Raw genomic sequence first — 26,900 nt, forward strand, 5'->3', positions numbered from 1 at the left:
TCCCACTAACCCCCTGCTTCCCCCACCAGAGCAGCCTGGGGGGGAGGGGGGGTGTTTTTCCACCAAATTAATTCACCTTCTGCTCTTCCACCGAGTTAATTCACAGCCCAGGAGTTACCCACCTTGGGGTTTGGGTTGTGGGTGGTGGATTTAAAGCCTCCTGCAGGTCACAGCACCCATGGGTGTGTTGGTTCTGCCTGCAGGTACATCCCTTTTTTCCTGATCCTCTTTATCTATTTCACAGGCTGCTTCACCCCTGTGGAAGAGGAGAGCAGGATGCCAGTCCCTGCCTTGCTTCTGATGGGGCCCAGCAGCCTCTATTACTGGTAAGTGGCTTCTCTCCAGGCTGGATGGGCAAAGGATGGAGCTGGGAGGAGCAGGGGGATCCCCCCAGGGTCTCTTCCCATTCCCCAGGTCTAGAAAATCAAATCCAACCTCAGTGGATATTGGGATAACTTCAGGGTCACCCCCTCAGCACTCCTGTCCCTGCTTGGGGTCTTTCTCCAGCCTCATTATCACTGCTGGAGCTCCAGCTTCCTCACTCCTTGATCTCTGCTCATTTTTACTGCACTTTTTTGGCAATTCCTCAGTGATTTGGGGTCACCCCATGGTCACCTCATGGGTCACCCCATGCCCATCCTCCTGGCCTCAGGGCGCTGGGGGTCCCAGGGATGCTCCCACCTCTTTTCCAGGGATTTTACACCAAACCCAGGCTGGCTGCGTGCTGCTCAGATGCTGCCTCCTCCTCCTCCTCCTCCTCCTCAGCTCACCCTGCAGGTCCAAATAGCTTTTGAGAGGTCTTATTTATTTCCCATTTTCATTAGCCTCCTCTTCCCAAGTGCTTTCCCCTGATGGCAGCCAAACAACTTCCCACTCATCTCCAGGGCTGCTGCTCTCTCTGGCCTGTGGCTTTGCCCCCTGCTGAGCCTGGTTTTAGGCAGTAAATTCATTTTTGATAGGCAGAACCATCAAAGTCAGCTCCCACTCTCTCCCCCCCTTGCACTCAGCAAGGGGGATCAGCAGGAGTTTCGGTGCCAGGAATTTCATTTCATTCATTTTTTAATTCATTTTCATTCATTTCAAAGATTTTTCCCTCCCAGACACCCCCTTCCAGGATTGCCCACTGCAGATTTTGCACCTCCAAGGAGCACAGCAGCCACGGGGCAGAGCCAGGATTTCTTTTTTTTGGGGTTCTGCATTCAGACATCCCCACTCACAACCTCAGCATTTCCTGACCCCTTCTCCTCCAGCACCTCCACAGCTTTTAAATCCCTGATGGGACAACAGGGAAACAAATCACAGCTCCAGAAGAAGGGAAAAGGGGGAGATGGGATGGTTGGAAGTGCCTTTTTTGGGACACTCATGGGTGGTTTTTTTTTTTCCCTTTGCAGGTACCTGGTGACAGAGGGTCAGATTTTCATCCTCTACATTTTCACTTTTTTTGCCATGATGGCTTTGGTGATGCACCAGAAACGTAAAGGACTGGTCCTGGACAGCAATGGGCTTTTCCTTTTCTATTCCTTCATCATCACTTTGCTCCTCATTGCCCTGTGGGTGGCTTGGCTGTGGGATGACAAAATCCTCAGGAAGAAATTACCCTGGGGTCATCTACATCCCTGAGCCTTGGCATTTTACACCCTGCACATGAACAACCTCCATGCAGCAAGGGAAAGTTTGTAAGTTTTGATATTTTTAGAGAGATTTGGAGGGAAAAAAAAAAAAAAAAAACCCAAACAAACCCCAAGAATCTAGGTTTTTCTAATGTAAGTTGTATTTCCAATAAATTCCTGCCCCAAGAGCAGCTGTGAGAAGCATCCTGTGTTAACCAGAGCTGGCTGGGGAGGGGGGAGAACAAAAGGGAGGAGTGGTCTTGGTGGCTTTCTGCTTTTTTAGACAGGTTTGGGGATATCTGCACCCCTCAAAACTGCACTTTTTGGGTGCTTAGGGCACAGCACCAAAGCCTTTCTGTATGGGAGCAGGGCTGGGCAGCAGAAGAGCCAAATCCCCTGAAATCCAGCCCAAAAACCCATCCACTCTTCCCCAAACTCACCACGTCTGCAGCTTCAGGTGATGGAGCTGAGCTCCTGCTGCTCCTGGAGAGGGGATCCCATCCCTCTGTGATGAAAAAAAAAAAGGAAAAAAAGCTATTAGGGAAATAAAATAAAAATATTTGGTAAAAGCTGAGTGTCTGGAGTGGCTTCCTGAGGCAGGGACAATCCTAATCCCTTGAAATTTAAGCCCCCTGAAGGGTGTCCACTGGGACAGAGCCCTGGGCAGCACCCAGTCCATGGTCACAGATATGGAGTATTTCATTTTTGGGTCTAAATCTTGATATTGGGCACCTCATCCCCTGCCAACCCAGCTGCTGGGGGGCTTTGGGGGATATTCCAGCAGAATGAGGCAAAACCCCTAAACCACCTCAAAAAAAAAAAAAAAAAAAAATCCCTTCCCCTCCTTATTCCTTCACCCCCTCCTTTCCCTCTGCACCCCCACATCCCAGCCCCCTGTCCCGAGCTGAACTGGGAACTCCACAGCCTGAATTCCCCCCCAAACCTCCCCCAGTCCCCCCCAAATCCCCCCCCAGGAGGATCCCGGGGGCAGGGATGGATTTACCTCCCAGCAGCTTAACCCCGGGGCTATTCCAGGTGAGCAAACCTTCCCTGCTCAGCCCCCCCCAACCTGACCCCAAACACCCTTTAAAACCCCAAATCCCCCCACCCCAAATCCTTCCCCATCCCCCCCCCTCCAGGCTCCGGGATGCAGCAGCGCAGGGATCGGGCCCCGTTGCCATGGCAGCGGGGTGTTGATTACAGCACATTCCGGCCACCCCGAGGCTCTTTGGACTTTAGACTTTTATCCAGCAGGAAAAAAAACCCAGCAGACACCTCCGGGCTGCCTGAAAACCCAAGGAAGGGCCCCAAAAACCATGGTGAGTGAAGCGTTTGGGGAGGGCAAAGCTTCTCTTCCTCCCCCTCCTCTTCCTCCTCCAGGTTTTAAAGCCGATTTTGTGTGGTTTATTTTTTTTTTTTTTTTTCTCCTCCTTTCCACCTCCGTGCTGCAGGCAAAATTCCTGTCCCAGGATCAAATTAATGGTAGGTACCCTTTTGTTCTCCTTTTGGGGTCGGTTTGGTTGTTATTACCGAGATCCCCTTCAATTTATACCTTTTTTTCTAAAAAAAAAAAAAAAACAAAAACCCCCAAACGTTTCCCCCCAAAGGGATCTCACTCTGAGCTTGTGCTCCCCACCTTGCCCCCCTCCCACCTCCGAAGAATCTGCTTGCTCTGAAGCCAAAAAAAAAAAAAAAAATTAAAAATTAAAAAATTAAAAATCTCCCTGATTTTCTGAGGTCAGTGCTGGAAGCCAAACCCCCCCCCAGACCCACCCCAAAACCAGCAGAAGTTGAGCAGCAACCTCCCAGCCCCAGAACCACCCCAGCCCAGGGTGGGGAAAGAATTCCAGGAGGAATTTTAGGTGATTTCACATCCCATGGGAGCAGAAAAAGGAAGGAGAAGGTGCAGGAGGTGGAAATCCTGACTGCAAACACGGGGGATGGGGAAGCCCTGCCTGGGATGGAGGGAAAATTTGCTATGAGCAAGGAAAAAAAAAAAAAAACCAACTAAAAAACCAGAGTTTTAGTGCAAATCTCTTAAGCTGCAGCTCCTTGGGCAGGAGGGGAGGGCACCCAGCGCCCCCCCCAGAGCACCCATGGGACCCCAGACCCATAATAAGGGAGAGGGAGGGTGGGAGGAGAGGAGGAGAAGGAAGAGGAGGAAGAGGAAGGAGAGGAAGAGAAGGAGAGGAGGGAGAGGAGGGAGAGGAGGGAGAGGAGGGAGAGGAGGGAGAGGAAGGAGAGGAAGGAGAGGAAGGAGAGGAAGGAGAAGGAGAAGGAGAAGGAGAAGGAGAAGGAGAAGGAGAAGGAGAAGGAGAAGGAGAAGGAGAAGGAGAAGGAGAAGGAGAAGGAGAAGGAGAAGGAGAAGGAGAAGGAGAAGGAAGAGGAGGAAGGGGAGGGAGGGGAGGAAGAAGAGGAAGAGGAGCAGGAAGAGTCCAGCAGTTTTATCTGGGCCAGGCAGCAGCCTTGGGGAGGGGGTTGCAGAGCAGGAGGGGGAAAGAGGGGAGCAAAGGAGGGGAAATTGGGGACAAGGGTTGGGCAAAGGCTCCTTGTCACCCCCAGACCACCCAACCAGCATCACTTCTTCTGCCTTCACCTAAATCCCACCTGAATCCCACCTGAATCCCACCTGAATCCCACCTGAATCCCACCTGAATCCCACCTTCTTCGAGGCTCCTTCCTTCAGCATCCTCCCCATCGAGGCAGAGAAAAAAAAAACCCAAAAAACCCCAAAGGCTTTTTAGCAGTGCTCGAGGCATTTAGAAGCCTGACTTCCCCCTCCAAATTGCTTCATTAGGACCCCATTTAGCCTGGGGTTTAATTACCCTTGGCCCTGTCCCCAGGCCCCTTCCCCCTCCTTGTCCATCACCTTCCCCTGAAAGGCGATCCCAGGGCCAGACACCAGATCCCTGTGAGCACCCCGGCTCGGCTCAGCTCCCCTCACCAAACCTGAGCTCTGCCTTTTAATTAGAGTTCAAGGAATGTTTTTCCCTGTACGACAAGAACCAAAAAGGGAAGATAAAAGCCACTGACCTGATGGCAGTGATGAGGAGCCTGGGAGCCAGCCCGACGCCGGGAGAGGTGCAGAGACATCTCCACCTGCACAAGATCGGTAAGGGGAGAGCAAGCTGCAAAAATTCCTTTTTTTTTTTTTTTTTTTCTTTTTTTTGGTGGCCAGGAGGCTATAGATGTGAAAAGAAGGCAAGGAGGCTGCCTGGAGGCCAAGAAATAATTTTGCTCTCAGGTGAAACAGCACCAGAACCTGCTCTGATGTGCTGGGTGGTGAACAAATCCCCAGCAAATCACCAGAAATTCTACAGAGATGAAATGAGTGCCATAAAAAAAAAAAAAAAAAAAAAAATAAAATAAAATAAAATAAAATAAAATAAAATAAAATAAAATAAAATAAAATAAAATAAAATAAAATAAAGAAAAAGATAAAGGTTCAAAACCAGCTGGAAGCTTCCTCCCCATTATGATTCTGAGGCTGGGAAAGTCCAACCAGCAGAGGTAGAAGAGCAGAGGAAGATCTTCATCTGCAGATAGTGTATAAATAAAATAAATAAATAAATTTAAAGCAGAAAGACCAAATTTAAACTCCATTAAAATCCTGGCCACGAGCTCTACAAAGGGTTTGGGGCCAGGAGAAATCCCCCAGTTGTGGAACACCCTGTTCCAGACCAGAATCAGGCAAAAGGGAGAAAGTGCCCCAGGATGGGGAGGAGAGGAGGGGGAGGAGAGCTCAGGTCTGGATCCAGGTCTGAATCCTAAAGCTTCTGCTCTGCTTTTTTCCAGAGAGGAATTCAGAGCTGGATTTCTCTACTTTCCTGAATATCATGTACAGGCAGATGAAGCAAGAGGAACCTGAGAAGGAAATCCTGATGGCTTTATCCATGATTGACAGGCAGAAGAGAGGAGTCATCACTGTTTCTGAGCTGAGAGCCAAACTCACAAGATTAGGAGAAAAGCTTTCAGAGGAAGAAGGTATTTCACAACTAAAAAAAACCCCAAAAGCTCCAAATTTCCTTCTCATTTTCCCTCTGTACTCAGCCTGGGAGCTGTGGCTCCTTTTGGGGAGAAGGGATTTCCCCCCATCACCTTCAGCAGAAGAGAGAACCCTGTTAACCCAGAGGCTTTTTCCCTTCCTGAAGTTGTTTCCTGAATGCTGATTTTTCACCCCAAAAGGGTTCATAAAGGGTCCTGGGAGAAGATCCATGCCCCTTGGCCACGGGGATGCTGTCAGGAGGAGAGGGGGCACTGGCAGCTTCCCAAGGCTGAGCTGCCAGAGGAATTTAGAAGAAGGAAGGGGATTTATTCCATTAAGATTCTTATTAGAAGAAGGAAAAGAGCTGTCCTGTGGGTCAGAAACTTCTGCCTGAGGGGCAAGATGGGACTTCCAGGAAGAGAAAGGAGGAGAAGGAGAGTTCTGCAAGGAGCAGAAACCCATCCGTGGTTTGATAGAAGCCAGGAGTGACTTTTCCCAGGTCCCAGGGGTTGGTTCAGACCCTGTTGGGCTCCCTGAGGGTAGAACTGTCCTTGGAGGAGGAGGATTTAGATGGAATCAGAGCCAGGCTGGCCCAGTCACCACCACCAGTTTCACCAGATCCCCCAACAGCTCATGTGCTCCTCAGTTTTTAACTGGATCAGGAGGTGATGCAGCAATTTACAGCTGAAAACCCTTCCAGAGCTACTGGGTGAGCTGAGCAGTGAAGAGATGGAGATATTAATCCTGATTAAAGCCATCCTGGCAAGAAACACCAATACAGAGAGATTTGGGAGCTGGGGGGGGGGGAGATTTCCCATTAATTCCGTGCTGGAACAAGGGCCCTGCAGCTCCCAACCAAGGTTCTGGTTTGCTCAGCCAGAAATTCCCCTCCCTGACCTCCAGCTCCCAGAGAGTGCTGTAAATATTTGATGCCAGAACAGAGTCCCTTTCATTACCATCAACAATTGCTCAGTCCCCACTGGCACCTCCCTTCATTTCCAGCAGCTCCAGAAAAGCCTTTTTTTTCCCTTTTGCATTTAAACTTTACATTTATCACAGGAGAACTGACACTTTTTTTAATTTTTTCTTTCTTCTCTGTTATTTTTAAAGACATTCCAGGCAGGATGAATTATTTTTAAAGGCCACCATCAGGGTGTTCTCTCTGTCTGCAAAGAGGATGGGATCTCCTGGTCCTTGCTTCAGAGGAGCAGCAGTTCCCACCCCAGCCCTGATTTTACCCCAGGCTGGAACCAGATCCCCCCCACACTGCAAAGAGAGGGGAAAATGGTCTCATCCAGCACCCACGTGAACAGGAGAGGCAGAAAACAGGTTCCTTCCACAACTATTTGCTGTAAAACAGCTGAAAACCCCCTTCCCAGTGACCTTCCCCTTGGGTTTCACCACCAAAAAATGCATTATTTATGCAGTTATTATTCTGGGCTCAAGTGTGAGTATTTCTGCAAATAACCACAGGTTCTTCCAGCCTGAAAAATTGAGTTAAAATACACACCAGGCTCTGCCAGCACCTATTCCAGAATGGGAGAGCATCCCTCCAGCCAGGCAGGAGATGATGGGGGACTGGAAATCAGCACAAGCCCTGGAGAACCCAACTGTTCCAATGCTCCATCAACACCTAGAGGTGTCCTGCTAATAAAATACCAAGTGATAAAGGCAGATCCACAGCCCCCATCCCTTGGCACAGCAGCCAGCCAGGATCCTGCTGCCCCAAAAAAAAACAGGGACAAGGTCCTGAAAATGGACACAGGTCCCTCAGCATCAAGAATCTGGGAAAAAAACCCTTCTGGGCAGCACTAGAGAACTTATCAAAGGGAACTGCCACCCAAAATGTTATCAAAGAAAGGCTGCTGGGTTGTCCTGATGTTTGTTTTAGCACCCACCCAGCAGATATTAAGGGTAAACAAGGAAGGGACTTTGCCTCCCTTCCCCTCCTCTAAGGAAGTGGCATCTTGCATCCAGCAGCACTTCACCTGATTTTTTCTCTCTGTGTCATTTCTGATGTATTTTCCATTTTCCTGGCATTATTTGGCAGGAAAAAAATACATTTTAATTGTTTAGCCTGTGCAGATCTGAAGTTAGGTACCTGCTGTCACTGCCAAGGAATAAGAAAACATCACTGCTGGCAGGTGCCACCACTTCTTTAGAGGTGTTTTCAGGAAAAAAACAACAAAATAAAAACCCCAAACAGCTGAGAAGGTATCTCAAACACTAAGGGCCCCCCAATATTAGCAAGGATTACAAAAATCTACTTAAAATTGGGCATATAATCAGCACTTGGTTTTGCCCAAACTGAAAAGGGAGAGGGGGGATGCTGTTAATTTCCATGCTGCTAATTCTACCCCACCCAAAGTTCCATTTTTTTTCCTCTCTTTCTTTCAGTCGATGACCTGCTGAAAGAAGCCAAAATTGGACCAAATGGAACAATAAAATATGAAGACTTTGTCCGTGTTATTTGTCTCCCTACCGTCGACTACTGAAATTCAGGAGATTTGATAAGAGCAAGACCTGAACCTTTCCTGACTTCAATTTTTTTCCTAGCTCCTACTTGAACTTTTAAAAAAAATCCTTATTTTGCCTTGACCACTTCCACAGGTTCCTATTTCTGGAGAAACATGGGCACAAAGTGGGAGTGTCCTGTTATTATTTAAATAAACCCCACGTGACATCCCCTTGGGTAATGTGTCATGCTTAAAAAAAAAATACACAATTCTTTTTTAAAAAATGCCTTGTAATCAACAGATCAGGGTATAAAAGATACCTGGAAGTTATGGCCTCATGGTGGCAGAGTTCCAAGAAGTCAGCATCACCCATAACCACCTGATGTGGCCAAACACAGCTCCTGGGGTGGAACCAGCAGCTCCGGTGTGTCCCGATGCTGGGAAATCCTGCACAGCTCCCTGGGATTCCTTCCATCCATGAATCAGAGAATTATGGAATTGGCTGGGTTGGAAGGGACCTCAGAGCTCATCAAGTCCAAGCCTTGCTCCACTCCCCCCGTGGTTCCCAGCCCATGGCACTGAGTGCCACATCCAGGCTCTTTGGAAATATCTCCAGGGATGGAGAATCCACCCCTTCCCTGGGCAGCCCATTCCAATGGCTGAGCACCCTCTCCAGAAAGAAATTCTTTCTAATGTCCAACCTAAACCTCCCCTGGCACAACTTGAGACCTCTTGTGCCCTCTTGTCTTGCTGAGAGTTGCCTGGGAAAAGAGCCCAACCCCCCCCTGGCTCCAACCTCCTTTCAGGGAGTTGGAGAGAGTGATGAGGTCTCCCCTGAGCCTCCTCTTCTCCAGCCTCAACACCCCCAGCTCCCTCAGCCCTTCCTCCCAGGAATTCTGCTGGATCCCTTCCCAGCCTCCTTGCTCTTCTCTGGACCTGCTCCAGCACCTCAAGCTCCTTCCTGAGCTGAGGGGCCCAGAACTGGACACAGGACTCAAGCTGTGGCCTCCCCAGGGCTGAGCACAGGGGCAGAATCCCTTCCCTGGACCTGCTGGCCACGCTGTTCCTCAGCCAGCCCAGGATGCCATTGGCCTTCTTGGCCACCTGGGCACACTGCTGCCTCCTCTTCAGCTTCCTGGCAATCCAGACTCCCAGCTCCCTTTCTGCCACTCTGTGCCCAGCCTGGAGCTCCCCAGGGGGTTCTTGTGTTGAACCTCATCCCCTTGGGATCAGCCCAACTCTCCAGTCTGTCCAGGTCCCTCTGCAGAGCCCTCCTGCCTTCCAGCTGATCCACACTCCCCCCAGCTTGGTGTCATCTGCAAATTTGCTGCTGATGGACTCAATCCCCTCATCTACATCATCAATAAAGAGATTAAACAGAACATGACCTGGTAAGGTAACTCCCAAAGAGATGTTCTCCTGTCACAGCCCCACTTGTGAGGTGGCTGCATCCCTGGGGACATCCCTGGAGAGGAGAAAAGCAGCCGGCGATGCTCCAGCTCCCCAGTGCTCCCCAGTTGCAGAGGACAATTCCCAGTCTCCAAGCAGAGGGCTGGCCTAGGAGCACTGCCTCATCCCTCCTCCTCCAGCACACAAGCCCTTGGCACTGCTGGATTCCTGTCACATTATTTAGGAAGCTGGGAGCATCCTCCAAGCTCAGGTCCCGGCGCAGCTGGGAGCCAAGGAGCTGGAAATCCTGCACTTGGGAGATGGATCCATCCCCAAGCTCTGGGCTGGGTGCCCAGAAGGTGCTCCCAGACACAGCCTGGTTGGGAAAAACAGGAGCCAGGAAAATTCAGCTTCTCTCCAAGGAGAAAAAAAGCCACCCCTTGACTCTTGACTTCAGTAAAACCAGGGCAGCCACAAATCATCTTATCCCACCTGGATCCCAGCAGCCCAGGGAGAGGTGCACGGGTTTTAGGGTGGGATTTAGGAAAACATCCAGCAGAGATAATGGGGAAAATCCCCTCCAGCCCACAAGCAGCTGGATGGGCACAGCCCCCTCCCTGCTTTTAATTCTCTTTGCTCCCTGTGTGCAGTGACCAGCAATGAAATCCCAACCACCCCAGGTTGAAGCCTCTGATCCCCTCCTGAGGGACCCAGCCCCATCACCACACCCATCACACATCCCACACAACCCTTGGGCTCCAGCACAAACTTCAATGAGGAACTGCAAAAATCAACCCCAAAAAAACCCCCACTATGAACCAACCTTACCCCTTCCAGACCCACAAGGGTGAGGGAGAGAGATTATCCTCGTGGAATATTATATAAAAGTAAAAAAAAAAGCACAAAAGATGATGTGCCAGGCAAGGAAGGGAAGTGGATCCAGGACTCTTCTTTTGGGATAGGGGAGTTTTGTGGGGTCCTCCCAGAGCAAGAAAAGAAGCTCAGACTCAGCTACTGAGCTCCCACCATGTCCCAGGGGGAATTTTTTTTTGCCTGATGTAAAGCTGCCAAACCTCTTATGCTCACTCTTCCTACAGAGAGAAAAATAAACCAGAAAACCCTTGCTTCTCTCAAAATTGAGAGTTCCAACACTCCAGACAAACAGCATAGATTTAAGATTCCCTAGAAAAAAACCCAAGAACAGGTTCTGGCCAGCAGCAGGAGGAAGTTTTTTTGTCTGTAACTCTCTTCCCCCTGTTCAGTCTCACTGCTGGGACAGAAATCCCACCCAGCTCCACACTCAGCCAGGGCCCATTGGGGTTTTTTTGGGGGTCTGCCCAGGAGGGGAGTTAAATCCTGCTCCAAGCCCCTTTCTGAAACAGCAGCCATGAAAGGGAGCAAAAACCTGGGGGTGGCTTTGAGCAGGGGTGCAATTAGCTCATGAAACAAGGAGTGAATTTAGAAACTTTTCTTTCCAACACACCCCAACAGCCAAGTGACAAAATGATCCACCAAGCAGCTCAATTCTTCCCAATTGATTAAAAAAATCCTTCCAGCTGCAGGCAAAAAAATAAAAACTTGCCTGGCAGGAGGCTTGATCAGCTCCACATCCCTTTGGATGACTCCAGGATGCACCTGGATCCCAAGAGGAGGTTGGTTACTGAGGTGGGTAAACAGCACCCAAAGAAAAAGCAGAAAAAGGGAACTCACCAAAAAAAAAGCAGAAAAAGGGAACTCACCAAAAAAAAAGCAGAAAAAGGGAACTCACAAAAAAAAGCAGAAAAAGGGAACTCACAAAAAAAAAAAAAAGCAGAAAAAGGGAACTCACAAAAAAAAAAAAAGCAGAAAAAGGGAACTCACCAAAAAGTGAGGAGGAGAGTGGGGGACACACAGAACAGGCAGAACCAAAAAATTATCTCCAAAAAAAGCAGCATTGGGGAGAAAAGTGGGGGACACACAGAACAGGCAGAACCAAAAAATTATCTCCAAAAAAAAGCAGCACTGGGGAGAAAAGTGGGGGACACAGAACAGGCAGAACCAAAAAATTATCTCCAAAAAAAAGCAGCATTGGGGAGGAAAGTGGGGGACACACAGAACAGGCAGAACCAAAAAATTATCTCCAAAAAAAAGCAGCATTGGGGAGAAAAGTGGGGGACACACAGAACAGGCAGAACCAAAAAATTATCTCCAAAAAAAAGCAGCATTGGGGAGAAAAGTGGGGGACACAGAACAGGCAGAACCAAAAATCCCTCTCCAAAAAGACTCAAAACACCCTCCCCAGCCCCTTTCCCCTCCAGGAAACACGAGGTAACTGAATGCTTTTTATTACATCTAAAGGTTTCTACATAAACAGGTAACATTCAATAGGTAAACCAGTTCTTTTTCCAAGGCTTATAATAATAAATATTTTCACTTGGTACTTTTATACAAACTGACATTGGTCTACTATACATTTTTAAAAGCCATTGACTGGTTTGGCATGCTGTGTGGAAACTAAGAGAGAAGTTTTTAAGGCAATGAATGACAGGTTTCAATTCATGGAATTCATGGTCATTTTAATATTCTGCTTATATACATTTTTTTTTTTCCCTTTGTTAATTAAAACAATTAACAGCAGCACTTTTGGGGACCACCAGCAATTTTTCCCTTGTTAGAAATCTAAGCTCTGTTGGAAAAAAAATTCAAAAAAAAAAAAAAAGTGACACTGACAAAACACAAATCCTTTCTAGTCAAAATGTGCTTAAAACCCTGAAATGTTCAACTGCAATAAAAAACTCATTTTTTAAACCTTCTCCTCACAGTCTCTGCTTTGGGACATCCAAGAGAGTCCAAAAAAAAAAAAAAAAATCTCTGTCATCCCACCCTTGAAAGGCTCGTGGAGAGGAAGCCTGGACCTGCTGTCACCTCCATCCTGCTGGAAGTTTGGGATGCAGGACCTGGGCTGCAGCTTCACCTTCTGAAGGATGCAGCAGTGATGCCCTCCTGAGCCACCCCAAGTTCTTTGCTCCCCCCTCCCTGGGTACCTTACCTACCCCCCAGCTCTGTCTGCACACCCCAAATCCTCTGCTGCAGGAATCTGAGGACAAAAACCCAAAAGCTGAGAGGAAGTGTGGATCTGCAGGGCGAGCATCCCGGGGCTGCTCCCCTGCTTCCAGGGGAAGACAAAAAATGGGAGTTTTAAGGGGTGATATCTGCAGGGAATTGGTTGAGAATTCAGCCTGAGACTTCTACCAAGCAAACTGGGGTCAGAGGCACAGAGAATTTTCCTGGTATCCACCAGGGATGCTCACACAACACCCCCAGGAGGGCTGCAGAACCTTTCTGTCCCTTTTTTGTAGGGCCACGAGGGCCCAGAGTGAGAGGGGAGGGCTCAGCTCTCTGTTTTCCCTCCAGGGTGATGTTTGGGGGGGACATGGAAGACCCCAGACCCCCCTCTTTCCAAGATGCTGGGATCTGGGTTACCATTTCCATGTGAATTCAGAAGGTTTTAACACCACAGTCAAAAAAGTGACATAAAGCCCCTCTTCCAGGTCAGCTTTAACTCTACAGTCAATGGAAAAGTTGTCAGGAAAACAGCCAGGAACTCTCCAGAATTCCTTGGAGGTGTTTCAGGAGCTGGGGACACAGCAGTCCTACTCCAGGTTTACAAGGGGTAGTACAGCAAAGCATAAGCTCTGAAGTGACCAGGTTAGTATTCATGCCTAAAATGTATGAGATATATTCCTAATGTAGGTTTAATCACTTCAAAATCAGACTGAGCTTAAAAAATAAGTATTTCCCATTTTCTATCCTTTTATTTATTTTTTTTTTCTTTAACTGACATTTAATAAATTATAAAATTGGTGTATGGTGAAATATATATATCAGCCAGATATGTATGAAATACACATGCATGGGAAAAAACTATTTAACTCACTTTTAACTCACACACAGATCTATAAATACATATATACACACACATATACATATAAACACAAACATTTGTTTCCAAAATTCAAGTCAACTATTTAGTGGCAGAGGGATGCTGTAAAAACACTAAAAACAATTTTGATGCCACATCATGTGAACCTTTCAAATAACCATACAACTGATCATACAGCAATACCTAATGCTACTTGGATTAAAGATTTTTTTTTTTCTTTTTTCCTTTTTTTTTTTTTTCCTTTTTTTTTCTTTTTCTTTTTTTAATCAATGCAAACTTTTGAGACAACTTCATATGCAAAATGTGGCCCTTCTCAATGCTTAAAGCAACTAGCTGCAATCAACAGTTTTGGACATGAAAAATTCAGACAAGAATCTGCTAATTTTAGTATTCCTTATCTCTCTTTCCTGATAAACCTGTTACCTGCACTTTCAACCAGTTTATAAAAATATTTTTTTCACACCAGAGGAAATATTTACTCTCTCTGACATGGACTTTGGGACACAAGAGAATCACTTCCTTCCCTCCCCCTTCTCTTACTTTAAAGAATCTCCTGAAAAAAACCTGCATTCCAGCTATTTACACATTTCACTCTTCAAGAAGAACAGATCAGCCCAAATGACCCATCAGTTCTGAACAAAAAAGACAAAAAAAAAGATTTTTCCTATGTCATGCATAACTTCCAAAAGAAAAAAAAAAAAAAGAAAAGAAACCAGGGAGTAAGTATGGCTCAAAGTTCTCACAAATCCAACAGAAACATACTGAAAATCAGGGATATAAAAAGAATTACAAGGCCAAAAAAGAGAAAAATGAAACCCACTACCCTAAGAGACTTGGATAGGTAGCAAAATGTTTGAGTGCATGGGCTACAGGGTGGGTTGTTTGTTTTTTTTTTTTTAACTGGGTTGATTTTTTTCTTATTTTTTTGGTTGAAAAGACTCACATTGAACATTCAGTACTCATTTTGCTGCAAGGTGAACTCAGAAGACAGTGTTACCAAGAACCATGATCAGCTGCACAAACCATGCAATAGTGTGCTGGTATTTGTATTTTCTGCCTTTTGTTGACAAATTCACTTTTGAAGCAGAAATTTGCTCTACTGCAGCTAAAAAGTAGGTTTTCTCCAGACAGAACAAGACAGGCCTGGATTCAAGAGGATTTCTACACACATGGTTAACTTGAAAGCACAAGCAGTTCCACAGATTTCAAACTGACACATGCTTAATATTTTGCTGATTAAGATCTTAGGTTATTATTAAAAGGATTTCCTAGTTAAGTTTGTAGAAACAAAAACCCAACAGCTCTCTGTGTCAATGCTCTCCTTTGGGGTTAGATTCTATAAAAATTCTCTGTCTTGTCCCACATAAACACAGCCAAGTAAATCCTCAGCCTGAGATTTTATTGAGTCTGGCCCTCCTGAATAATTGGTGCACTAATGAGCTTGCAATATGCTTGATTAAAGCCTGGAATTCAACAAAAATTAAATTGTCTGAATACAGAGTCACACGGAAATGACAACAATAAAAAAAAAACCTCAAAAAAACCCAAACCCACTCCTGAAAGGCTATGTCCTGCAAACAGAGGGGATGCTGTGGAATACTTTAGGTAGGGTTTCCTCTGCTTTAAGCATAATAAAATCTGCACTAAATATGGGATGAAGGAATTAGATTCCACCAAAGGTAAATGTCTCCAAGAGGAGAAAAAGAAAACCTCTCACAAGTCTGAGCTGTGTAAGTTCAGCTCTTTTCCTGTTACTGTGAAGAAAATAATGCCATTTTGTGTCCAAACTATGGGGAGAAAAAAAAAAAGTAACTTACACGACAAATGCACAGGTGTAAAATCTTCAGCATCCATAAAAAAAATGAAATGAAGCTCCTTGTTTTTGTAGATTTTTTTTTTCGTTTTGTGTTTTTTTTTTTTGTGTTTGTTTTTTTGTTTTGTTTGTTTGGTTTGGTTTTTTTTTTTTTTTCTTATTTTCACCAGTGAGGCCATCTTAGGTTTATATACAAAAGTAAAACTGAAAATATACTTTTGTTCTCTGTACACATAATCTTTTTTTTTTTTCCCTAAAAAAGGAAAAAAAAAAAACCAAAAAACGCCAACCAAAAAAAAAAAAAAACCCCGAAAACAACAAAAACACCAAGAAACTTGTCTATGTTTCTAACATAAAGTAAAACCAAGCACAAAGATTTCCTCTGACAAGTTCATATGCTTCCCCAACAACAACAAAAACCCACCAAAACCAATCAGTCCAAGGAAATAATATCTGGGATGATACCAAAGATTGACGCCGTGTCCGTGCTGCTCCTACTTGCAACGGGATGCCCATGACTCTCTCGCAGGCTGTTGGAGGAAACAAGACTGCTGTTACTGCCACTATTGCTACCATTTGTGGCTGGCAGGGAACTGGTTCCTCCTGCATTGAGCTGGTCGAGGAACATCTGGGATGAAGTGTAGGGGAAAAAACGAGAGTGTAAAAGTTCTTGATCATCGGATGCGGAAACCGCCGCGGCTGCAGCGGCAAGGAGGGATGTGTTGTAATGCTGGGGGGGGAAAAAAAACAACATTTGCAAGTTACATGTCAGACAGCAGAGTTTTGATGCAGAGCAGCACAAAAAAAGAAGGTATTTGTCAGCTAAAGCTCTGGCAGCTTCTGGATTTCATACCCGCCCGACCTCTCTGCAAGGCAAGAGGAGCGATGCGGGGAGCTCTGGCCTCTGCGGCCCCCGTATCTGAAGCCAAAAGAAATTGGGAATATCACTGGTGGTAAAACTAGAGAGGCTACAGTGTCACCAGACAGCCAAATCAGTGAGGAACACTGAGACCTGGCACTCTTGTAGCTCTTCAAAAAAATTCATTGGTGGCAAAACCCCCCCAAATTTCAAGAAACATTCTGCCGTTCCTCTCCTCCACTCCGAGTCCCAGAGCAAGCTGGGGAAACCAGGGGGAGAAAAGCACAGCTCTGCAAAAACTGCTTTTAGACATTTTGTCCCATCAGAGGGCAGCCAGGTCTGCCCCAGGTTCTCCTCTCTGATGGGCAGGCCCTGAAAGGCAAGATCTTTAGCTGTCAAGAATCAGATTTTAAATGCAATCTTCTCTAAATGGTAATTTTGTTTGTGATTTTGTTCATAATATTTCTCTCCACTCTGATGGAACATCCATGCCTTGTTCCCTGGAATTTATGCCCTGGTATAATCATGCAGTATCAGTGCAGCATCACCACTTGTTCCAGAATAATTCTTATTCTGTGTTTAATTGGTAGCTTTGCTGAATCCAAATTCTATGGTGCAGGCTCTGGTCTTAATAAGGACATGAAATTATCCCTCTGGATTCAGTGCAAATCCCCTACTTGGGATTGCAGGAGGGACCTGTGAGCCACCCCATCCCCCTTCTTTTCTTGGAGGCACAGAAGGAAAAGTGATCAAGTGGGAGGACTTGCCAACCCAGACTCCTTTTAGGAATAACCTGCTCAGTTCCCAAAACTGGAGCCAGCAGCAATCCAGCCCAGCTCAGGAAGCACTTACAGGAAGGTGGCAAACGTGGTATGAGCAGACACACAGCCACAAAAAAACCAGAGAGCTGCCCTGATCCTTCAAATTGGGTAAAGAATTGCCAAAAATCCCCGTGGTGGGGACTGTCAGGCAGCCACAGCCAGAACCCAGGTCTGGAAATACAAGGAAGGTGGTGGACCCTCAGCCATGGCCAAGGATCATTCCACAATCCAGCAGTGAATGACTGAGCTGAACCCCTGGAAACAGAAATATTTACCTTTTGTTATGCCTTATCCTACACTGATACTTAAACAAAATTTATGTGTGGTCACAGTGTATAAAGTGTATAAAATAAAGCTGCAGCCAGCCTGCATTTACACCTCCATCATGCACTTCCTCCTTCCATGCCTGCAATGCCTCAGAAAAGAATATCTGCCACATGACTTGATCTTCCTTGACTTACCTGATTGTCTCCTGACAGGAAAGGGAAGAAATCTAAACCTGTAAAGAACCAAAGAACAAAAATTTAAGCTTCTTAAAATAATCCAGCACCTCAAATTTTTTCCACAATTTTTTTTTAAAATGAAACCAGCATAATACTGATGACACTTCAAGAGTCTCTTCACCACCCGAGCTTGCAAAAATCAACCTTTTAAAATGTTAAGATATTAACCTAAATTTTCTTTTTTTCTTTAAATACCACCTTATCATCTGTGGGTTATTTTGCACTGTCAGGCAACTACAGGTTTAAATCCTTTTGTGACAGTCATTGTACTTGATGAAGAGTCAGAAGCTCACCTTGCAAGTCATAAGGCATTGGTGTCATGTGGAATGGATGCCTGTAGTCCTGGATAAGTGATGTATTGATGTAGCTGGTGTCAACAGCAGGAAGGCTTGGTGTTCTTGACACAGGAGATGCTTGATGGGGTAAACTTAGAATGCTGAAAGAAACAAAGGTTTGTTACCAGGGTAAAATAAGAGTTTTCATTCCCAAAGAACAGCATTTGAAGGTTTCTCTTGCTGTCCCATGCAGAGTGTGCTTATTTTCAAATTTAAGACAAAGTCAAGCTTCTCAATACATGTTCTGAGCTTCGTTTGTTCTGAACAAACAGCAAGTCCACAACTCAAATTCCCTAGAAAGCATCAAGATGTTACAGTGCCCCAAGGAGAGCAGGGACTCCAAAGGGGGTAAAAAGGGAGAGGGCAGAGAGACCTGAGCACCCCATGTTCCCCAAACTTTCCTCTCAGAACATTTTATCAGAAAAGTGAGTTCAATCCAAGCCAGACTGCAGCCCAAACAGTTCAAGTCTAGCAAACAAAAAGCAAAGGAAAGCTCAGTCTCAAACAGCAGGGACTGAAATGGTATTGGGATCTCTGCTATAAATATGTTACAAATATTAAACCAGGACAAGACAATCCTAAAGGTTTCCCAAAAATGTACAGATCTGCAGAACAGCACCACAGATACACTCTAGGAGGTAACCAGCAATGAAACCAGCAAAAAGGCTCTGAGATGTTTTAAGTGATCAGCAAATCATGTATATTGCTGGAGCAGGATCAGTTCAACAAGAGCATCCCTTTGGTTTGGCCTCAGTCTCCATCCCCACATGTTTATCCACAGAGGGTGTTATGAACAGCTTGGCTGTAATCAGGTTATTCTGGCACCAATCACTGGCATAACCCCCACACCACACCCATGTTTCCCATTGCTCTCTGACCCTCACCCTATGTGCTGCTTTCCTATTTCTCTAGGGAAGAAAAACAATTTGAGATTTGCAAAAAATATACTTCTGAGTCCTAACCTTTTGCATTTGATGCAATTTTACAATGATTGTCCCAATGCAACTGAAGAACTATCATGTTACACACTTAACAACTCAAAGTTGTTATTCCAATCTTCTTATGTGATTTGAGATCAAACCCATTTGCTATAAATCAGGATATAGCCCAAATACAGAAATATAGACACAAATTCCTTTAAAATCAGTTACTCCTCTCCACTGTGAGCATCCTCTCTCTCCATTGGCCTGGGTATTTTATTCTCACCCTTTATTATTTAATGGTGATGCTGGAGATATGGAAGGACAGCTCCTCTTTGCTGATGGTTCCTCCTCCTCTTCATCTGATGAGCTATCAATGGTCAGATCAATCACTTCCACTTTCTTATTCTTATTTGACTGTTGGTGAGAAGACACCTGATGTTCCAAGGAAGAGCTTATGCATCCTATACAAAGTAAGTCAACATCATAAGCTGCAGCTTACAACAACAACACTGCAATCAGCTTATCCTAAATAAATTTTATGCTTACAACTCAGGAAAAAAAAAAAAGACAACAAAATTGCATGATATTGACAATAGGTTAAAAGCACCATTCAGCCCCAAACAGGCATTACTCAGTCTTTCCCACAAAAGCTACACACATCCATGCAAAATGAGCACCTTGAGAATCATGGAATTGGCTGGGTTGGAAGGGACCTCAGAGATCCCCAAGTCCAACCCTTGATCCACTCCCCCCGTGGTTCCCAGCCCATGGCACTGAGTGCCACATCCAGGCTCTTTGGAAATATCTCCAGGGATGGAGAATCCACCCCTTCCCTGGGCAGCCCATTCCAATGCCTGAGCACCCTCTCCAGAAAGAAATTCTTTCTCATGTCCAACCTAAACCTCCCCTGGCACAACTTGAGACCTCTTGTGCCCTCTTGTCTTGCTGAGAGTTGCCTGGGAAAAGAGCCCAACCCCCCCCCTGGCTCCAACCTCCTTTCAGGGAGTTGGAGAGAGTGATGAGGTCTCCCCTGAGCCTCCTCTTCTCCAGCCTCAACACCCCCAGCTCCCTCAGCCCTTCCTCACAGGACTTGTGCTGGATCCCTTCCCAGCCTCCTTGCTCTTCTCTGGACCTGCTCCAGCACCTCAAGCTCCTTCCTGAGCTGAGGGGCCCAGAACTGGACACAGGACTCAAGCTGTGGCCTCCCCAGGGCTGAGCACAGGGGCAGAATCCCTTCCCTGGACCTGCTGGCCACGCTGTTCCTGAGCCAGCCCAGGATGCCATTGGCCTTCTTGGCCACCTGGGCACACTGCTGCCTCCTCTTCAGCTTCCTGGCAATCCAGACTCCCAGCTCCCTTTCTGCCACTCTGTGCCCAGCCTGGAGCTCCCCAGGGGGTTCTTGTGTTGAACCTCATCCCCTTGGGATCAGCCCAACTCTCCAGTCTGTCCAGGTCCCTCTGCAGAGCCCTCCTGCCTTCCAGCTGATCCACACTCCCCCCAGCCTGGTGTCATCTGCAAATTTGCTGCTGATGGACTCAATCCCCTCATCTAAATCATCAATAAAGATATTGAACAGCACTGGGCCCAACACTGATCCCTGGGGGACACCACGGCCGCCATTTTGATGCAGCCCCGTTCAGCACCACTCTCTGGGCCCCTTCCAGCAGTTCCTAACCCAGCACAGAGTGCTCCTGGCTGATCCATGGGCTGACAGCTTTTTCAGGAGAATCCTGTGGGAGAAGGTGTCAAAGGCCTTGCTGAAGTCCAGGTAGAGCACATCCACAGCCTTCCCCTCATCCCCCAGGCAGTCACCTGATGATAAAAGGAGCTCAGGTTGGTCAGACAGGACCTGCCCTTCCTAACCCCGTGCTGGCTGGGTCTGATCCCTTGTCCATCCTGCAGGTGCTGTGTGATTACACTGAGGATGATCTGCTCCATAAGAAGTTAAAGGTTCCTCAATACTGAGCAGTTCAGCATCCAGTCCCCACATCCCAAAGCACAACTCACCATCCACTCCATTGTAAGAGGCAGTGACTTCCTGCACTTCCTTCTTTGTCCTCATAGGAGCCCAGGAGCCATCCTCCTTGAACTGGATTTCATCACAGTCTGTGCAATACTTCAGGATTTCCATGAACAACCTGCCAATCAAAACCATTAAAAATCAGTCCTCAAAATGAGCTTCACACCTTTTTTGTTTTTCCTCCAATATTTTTATTAATCAGTGTAAGCCTGAACTAGTGTTTGAAGAGAACCAAAAGCTTCCTTGCTAAAAAAGGTCACTGAAAAAAAAAAAAAGTTTTCTAAAATAAAAACCTGCACGTTCACTTGAAAGAACTGGAAGAGTGAAATCCTGCAGGGCTCATGACCCAGAACTCTCCATTTCCCAAAAATAGGGAAGACTGTGAATTCACATCAAAAAAGATAATGTCTTGCTTACCCATATTTATCTTTGGCAATATTTAACTGAGGAAGCCCACATCTTAAAAGGGGTCCATAAAGCTGAGTATTTCAGGAGTGGTATATTTCCTGAAAACTCTTTTTTACTTTTAAAGAAAAAAAAACTTCCTGGCAAAAGCTGAGCATGGGAACCTAAACTTGCAGCCTCTTCTAACTGTGTCTCCTAAAACTTTTAGGATCCTGGCACCACATCACTCCCTGTAGTAATTCCAGCTTCTGACCAAGACTATTCATGTGGTCCTGTGTAGGAAAGAGCTTTGCTTTCATTACTGAGAACCTTCTCTCTTTCTCAGAGTGAAACATTTTCTAGAAATAACCTTCTCTCTGGGATGCTGTAGTTCTATCACCTCATTTCCAACTTCTGCACCTGGCAACACAAGAAGAAATAAGGACAACACATTGTTTTAATTATTACCACTCTTAGTCTTTACTATTTTAGGTGGAAACCTAGAACAAGGAACCCCACAGTTTTTCAATCCAAAGCACAGGACCTGTAAATCCAGGGGTCCATCAATCTCCACTCTCTCTATACAGCAACTCCCCCAGTGTGAAACTGTACATGGAATTGTACCCCCATTCAGGGGGTGGCAGTATTTATCTGAGCTACCACCACCATCTGCTCTCAATGATGCCAGATTTGTGCAGTTGCCCCATTAAAATAATAAAAAAAAAAAAAAGAGAATGTGCAGTTTTCATCTAGGGATCCAGCACCACAGAATATTAAAAGCACAACTGGTTTTGGCAGGAGAGCTCAACAATTTACCTAGGGTTGGAAGCAATACTTTTCATTAACTTTAACAGTTTCATGACCCAATTCTTCCACAATACTGAATGAAGAGGCATCTGTTTAGCAGTTCTTCACCAGCAGCAGGGAAATTAAATGATGTGGTAACCTAAAACAGGTCCCAGCCAGGCAGCCAAGCTTTGAGAGCACTCTGTGCAGCACAAAACCAGGGTGCAGAAAGTGTAAATTATAGCCTGCTTTTTTTTTTTTTTTTTTAACTTACCCATCAATAATGAGATGCTCATAGGGAGCCTTCTTGTCACAGACAGGGCAAACCCAAGTTGGTTTCTTTTCATTCATTTGGATGTAAAGAGTGGCATCAAAACACTGGAGGTGTGAACAAGTCAGGGCCCGACAGGGGATGGTCAGACGCATTTTACCCAGCTTGAAAAGAAAAACAAACAAACAAATAACCAGATGATTTCATCTTGGTCTTCACAGACAGACACAGGTTGAATTTGACTCCAGAAAGAGCTCTCACAAATCTGAGTTCCCATTGGAATATGTGCCACATACACTGTGCTCTCCTTCCTCTAGGTCTGATCAGCACACAGAAGAAAATTTGCTAAAAATCACATTTTTAACTACATTTGATCAAGGAAACCAAAGACTACATCCTTTCATATTCCCACAAAAAAACAGAGAGTCTACTGAGCACCTGTAACATACCAGTGTCCTGGACAAACCACAGAAAATAATAATTCTTCAGAATTATTTTAAAAACTGATGAACACGGGTCAGTTCCCTCCAGTTCACTCATTATTTTGTGTATTTAAGCTGCTGTCCATATTTCAGTCACCAGGGCACTACCAGAACTCCTTGGTTAACTTCACAGACCCAAAAGCAAGCATGGAGAAATGCATTTGCAGGATTATGGCTCATTTCCTGACATGTTCCTCTAACTCCTTCCTTTTCACTACTTTTCTCCAAAGAAAAGTCACTCAACAAAATAAGTCACACGTGTTAACTATTAAGAAACTATTTTCTCCTCCTCCTGCTGGGATAAACACCCCTGCTATGTACACAGTTGTGAGCTAACCTGAAACATCACTGCCTTTTTTTTTTTTTTGTGAAAAATACAAACAGCTGACTACTCCCTGTAGTATCCTCGTCCCTTTCCAACACTGCCAATGTTGATGGAAGGTGAGACAGAAGAAAAGGAGCTCTAAAGGAGACTTTCAGGTGGGGATCATCCTCTCCTTCAAGTCAGGACAGTGAGGTTTTGGCAGGCCAGCACAAAGCTTCCACTGGTTTAAGACAAAAAGAAAGCAGAGCTACCCAGATCATTAAATATTAACATACAATTACATTGACTACAAAACTGATTGCACAGTGAAATATTCATATCAATCAGAAATAAAAAAAAAGTCTCCCCTGCTCCCCAAATTGTTTTCTGGCAAAGTGCTCATGCTGCAGTTTAGGAGGGGTTTTAACTGACCACACTAAAGGTAAAAAGCAGGAATGTCTAAACAAGACTTTTCCCACATTAAAAAACAACCAAAACACAACAATTATTTATTAAGAGCTCTTTATACTTAGCATTTTCAAGTCACAGAAATTTGACCAAAATACACCTGATGACTTCATTTGAAAACCTTCAGCTCCTTCCAGCTGTGGGCAGGAGGAGGAACTGATTTTCTCAGGGCTCAAGCCCTGGTCAGGCCTGCTGATTGTGAGCAATGCAAGATGGGTGCCACAGGATGGCACTCAATCTCAGAATATCAGAAAACTAAAAACAATATCAAGAACAAAGGCTCTACTCACAGTCCACTACTCCCTCCATGATGATTTTTTTTTCTTTTTTTTTTTTTTTTTTTTTTTTTTTTCCCCCTTCACATCCCCCGTAAGCAGAAATCCTTCCACCCCATTCCCAGCAAATTCAGCCAGACTGCAGGATTTTGCTTATTTTCCTTCCCTCTGGCTCTCAGTCACTGTCACAAAACTCCCCACCAGATGGGAGGGGAGCAGAGGACTCCCTGGGGAGGCTGCAGTAATGGTGGAGGAGAGCTCAGGCAGCAGGAGGTGCTGCATGTGCCATGTGTTTGGCACCCCCTCCCCCAAAATCCATGACCAAGCACATTATTTCTACCACATAATCAACCCCCAACAAAGCAAGGCCCCCTGATCCATGTCTGGTATGAATTCTTATCTCCCAGATGGTAGGTCAATGGCTCATTTGTCTTTTGGGCACAATAAGAGCCTCCTGGCTTAGTGAGGATCAAGGGTACGGGTACCAGAGAGAAAACCTGGATGCTTCCACGTGATGCAAAATAAAAAAAAAAAAAGCAAGGTTGAAGACACATGCTACAGGAAGATCATAAATACCTGTGTGTCCCGAGTCAAAAAGCAGATTTAAACCACAAGCTTGAGACAGAAAAACTGTGGCTCTAGTTTCTAGATTCAGCCCAAGGCACAGGAGTGCAGGCAGGACCAGCATCCTCAGAGTTAACAAGTTGGTGTCTCCTCTCCTGGTTTTGGCACTGCACCTCCTGGATCAGCTCTGTCCTACTGGCCAAGCTGTGTCAGAACTGACAAAAGAAAGGGTCCTAAAAGAAGGGCTGCATCCCAACTTTTGGAAAAACTGTCTTGCCCAACACTGCTGCTGTCCTGATTCCTGCTTGTCGGCAGCCAAACAAACCCTGCATTCATTTCTTTTTTTCAAGCATACAAAACCTTGCTATCTTCTCATGCTAAAAAATCCACCCAAAAACAGGAGGGAAAAAATGTGTAAACAAAGCTGTAAAGACTACAGCAAAATGCTAGAGTTGGAATTTTTGTTCAGTTAAATACGTGGTCCTGCTGCAGAGCCTGTGGATTTATTTATTTTTATTTCACGTGAAAAAAAGAAAAAAAAAAAAAAAAGAACATGGATTCAAGTGTCTTCCTGCAATACAGACTCAGGCCAGCCCATTTGCCTGCTGTATCTTGGATAAATTCAGCCAATAGTTAAGGCCAGCTTTTCCTCCCTACTCCACAGTCTCAGAGGGAGAGCAGGCCTCTGCTAAAAAAAGCTCAGCAGCAATCCAAAACAAATTCAGAGGAAGCTGCCTCACTCTCTGCTTTTTTTTTTTTTTTTTAAGGGCAAAACAGAGGTTATAAAGTCTAAACCTGCCTTCCCTTCCCATCCAGATATGCAATTCCATTTATTTTTTTGAAGTATACACCCCCATAACAAATGAGATGGGAGAAACAACAAATGAACAAATGAATGTGGGCACCCCACATGAACAGAGCTGATGATGCATCCTTCTTTAATTCTGTTGGAGACCAAAAATCAGCATTTTCAGGGTGTATTTTCAAAGCATACCCTGTCCACTCGAGGAGAAAAAGCCCAGAATATTTACAGAAAAATTCTCCCTGAGCCAAGTGCTTATAAACAGGGAAGGAAAAGCATGGAGGCTATAATAAAATTACATGCAGGGCTGAGGACAGTCTGAATCATGCTAATAACTTTTCTATTTATAGGACAGGTTGAAAGGTGCAGTCTCTGTCCCAAGCAGCCTTTGCAGTGATGGATTACTCCAAGAGCTACAGTGAAACCAGAGAGCACTGAATGAGGAACACACTGGAAGGAAAGTCAGGTGTGGATGTTTTGTAGGCATTATTCAAGAGACACATGCTCAAAGTAATCTGCTGCAGACTTTGCTTTGTATGTCTAACAGGAAAGGAGTTCCTTTTAAAGAGGCAAAACTGGAAAAAGCAGGGTTTCTGGAGAGCTACATCCTAAAGTCTAATTATTGTTTTGTTTTTATCCCTTGGGGAACTCAGAGAGCAAAATTGAATTTGACCTCTTTAGGTATTAGCAAATCTGCAGCCCTAAAAGCAATGTTTAGGTGATGTTCCTGCTCTAACCCTAACTCAGCTGAATGTCAGGCATCTAAAAGCACAGCAGAACAACTTTTATCAGGACAAACAGATGTGTGCCAGAAGACTCCCATGGAATGATCTCTAGAACTGCCTGAAGTGACAGTTTTGACAAATCAAGTACAACTAAGTAAAAAGCTGTAATTCCAGAAGAGGCATGAAGATTATTTTAAGATAAATTAATTAATACACAGGCACTCCTAAACTCTTACAGCCCTTTAATTCCTGCTACCAGGTGACTGGTTTTGCCTGCATTAGAAACTAGCTTTAAGTGGTAAGAACATTGTCCCTAAAGAATGACAAAACCCCAACAGGACAACCCTTGTGCTTTCTAAAAGAACCAAGTACCAACAGCTCAGCAAAATAAGCTGTGGATCTGAAACACTTCAGCAATGCTTCCAAATCTGCAGCAGTTTGGATGTGACACAGCAGCTCCTGGGTTTATAAGACCATAGGTTATGAGGTTTTAAGTTTACAGATTAGGATTTTATTTCATTAAGGAAATCCCTGCATCTTTTTTTTACAGTTGAATTTTATCTTGCTTATAAATGTGTTATTGTTGATAGGGAGAAAGTCTTAAGCTTGAAGATAATGAAAACACATTTAAAGACTTACAATAACCCAACACAAACACCAAAAGTAACCACAATGTCAACTGTGCCTTTTATGAAGCCAAGCTTCTGTGTCTGTTAATCTTTACACTCATAGAGTTTAAGATCACATTTAATAACTTGAGAAATCAGCTTCAAGTCTGCAAGAATGAAGTCAGTTTTCTCCTTTAGATTTCAAAACTGAAAATTTCATGTCAAGGTTGAGCAGATTGAGCCAAACCAGGAAACAGATGTATCCTTTACCTTGAAAGGAGGTGAACAAGTTACACTGCAATCAAGATAGGGTGTCAATCAATATTCTGTATGTAATTGGATTCTGAAAGTGCACTCTACTTGAAACAAGATCACCAAGCCTCAAAGATTTTTCAAAGTCCATATAGTTTTAATATCATGCAATTTACCAATGGTGCCATAAAGCCAGGTGTAAACTGCTCCTTACCTTGGCATCTACCTGATTAAAAATAAAAGTAGGAGGTCAAGATCTAGAAGGGCTCTGTCACTTCCACATTCATCAGGACCACATTCTCTCACTTGAAGTTTGAAACAAATTTTGTTTGAACAACAACCT

At 45.0% G+C, this 26,900-nt stretch overlaps 3 protein-coding genes across 7 annotated transcripts in view; 2 read left to right on the plus strand and 1 right to left on the minus strand.

Moving 5' to 3' along the window:
- Positions 1 to 2,179, plus strand: part of CLN6 (CLN6 transmembrane ER protein) — an 8,956-nt gene extending 6,777 nt beyond the window's left edge. The window contains 4 exon segments of the mRNA XM_071754110.1: positions 167 to 326; positions 1,392 to 1,593; positions 1,595 to 1,625; positions 1,628 to 2,179. Of these exon segments, the coding sequence (XP_071610211.1) occupies positions 167 to 326; positions 1,392 to 1,593; positions 1,595 to 1,625; positions 1,628 to 1,680 (446 nt within the window). The 3' untranslated portion in view covers positions 1,681 to 2,179.
- A 628-nt stretch (positions 2,180 to 2,807) lies between these two features.
- On the plus strand, positions 2,808 to 8,280 carry CALML4 (calmodulin like 4). The gene is made up of 5 exons (XM_071754111.1): positions 2,808 to 2,929; positions 3,062 to 3,092; positions 4,582 to 4,722; positions 5,406 to 5,594; positions 7,993 to 8,280. Exons 1-5 carry the CDS (start codon positions 2,927 to 2,929, stop codon positions 8,088 to 8,090), a joined length of 462 nt encoding a protein of 153 aa, XP_071610212.1. The 5' UTR covers positions 2,808 to 2,926; the 3' UTR covers positions 8,091 to 8,280.
- Positions 8,281 to 11,748: 3,468 nt separating this feature from the next.
- Positions 11,749 to 26,900, minus strand: part of PIAS1 (protein inhibitor of activated STAT 1) — a 64,142-nt gene continuing 48,990 nt past the window's right edge. For 2 of the 5 annotated variants that reach the window (XM_071754114.1, XM_071754115.1), the window contains exons 9-14: positions 22,081 to 22,241; positions 20,624 to 20,754; positions 18,900 to 19,077; positions 17,652 to 17,794; positions 17,317 to 17,354; positions 13,213 to 15,905 (exon numbers count right to left, since the gene is read on the minus strand). In XM_071754114.1, the coding sequence (XP_071610215.1) occupies positions 15,609 to 15,905; positions 17,317 to 17,354; positions 17,652 to 17,794; positions 18,900 to 19,077; positions 20,624 to 20,754; positions 22,081 to 22,241 (948 nt within the window). In that variant the 3' untranslated portion in view covers positions 13,213 to 15,608. Of the gene's footprint in view, positions 15,906 to 17,316; positions 17,355 to 17,651; positions 17,795 to 18,899; positions 19,078 to 20,623; positions 20,755 to 22,080; positions 22,242 to 26,900 lie in introns of all 5 variants that reach the window. The other 3 variants (XM_071754117.1, XM_071754116.1, XM_071754113.1) reach the window with 2 other exon arrangements.

The sequence above is a fragment of the Heliangelus exortis genome, chromosome 11, assembly GCF_036169615.1.
Source record: "Heliangelus exortis chromosome 11, bHelExo1.hap1, whole genome shotgun sequence".
Taxonomy (NCBI): Eukaryota; Metazoa; Chordata; class Aves; order Apodiformes; family Trochilidae; genus Heliangelus; species Heliangelus exortis.

Bases quoted from the DNA above. Each gene is read 5' to 3' on its own strand.
- CALML4 (XM_071754111.1), top strand. The intron at 4,723-5,405 runs GTAAGGGGAGAG...GCTTTTTTCCAG, and splicing joins TCTCCACCTGCACAAGATCG to AGAGGAATTCAGAGCTGGAT. The intron at 5,595-7,992 runs GTATTTCACAAC...TCTTTCTTTCAG, and splicing joins AAAGCTTTCAGAGGAAGAAG to TCGATGACCTGCTGAAAGAA.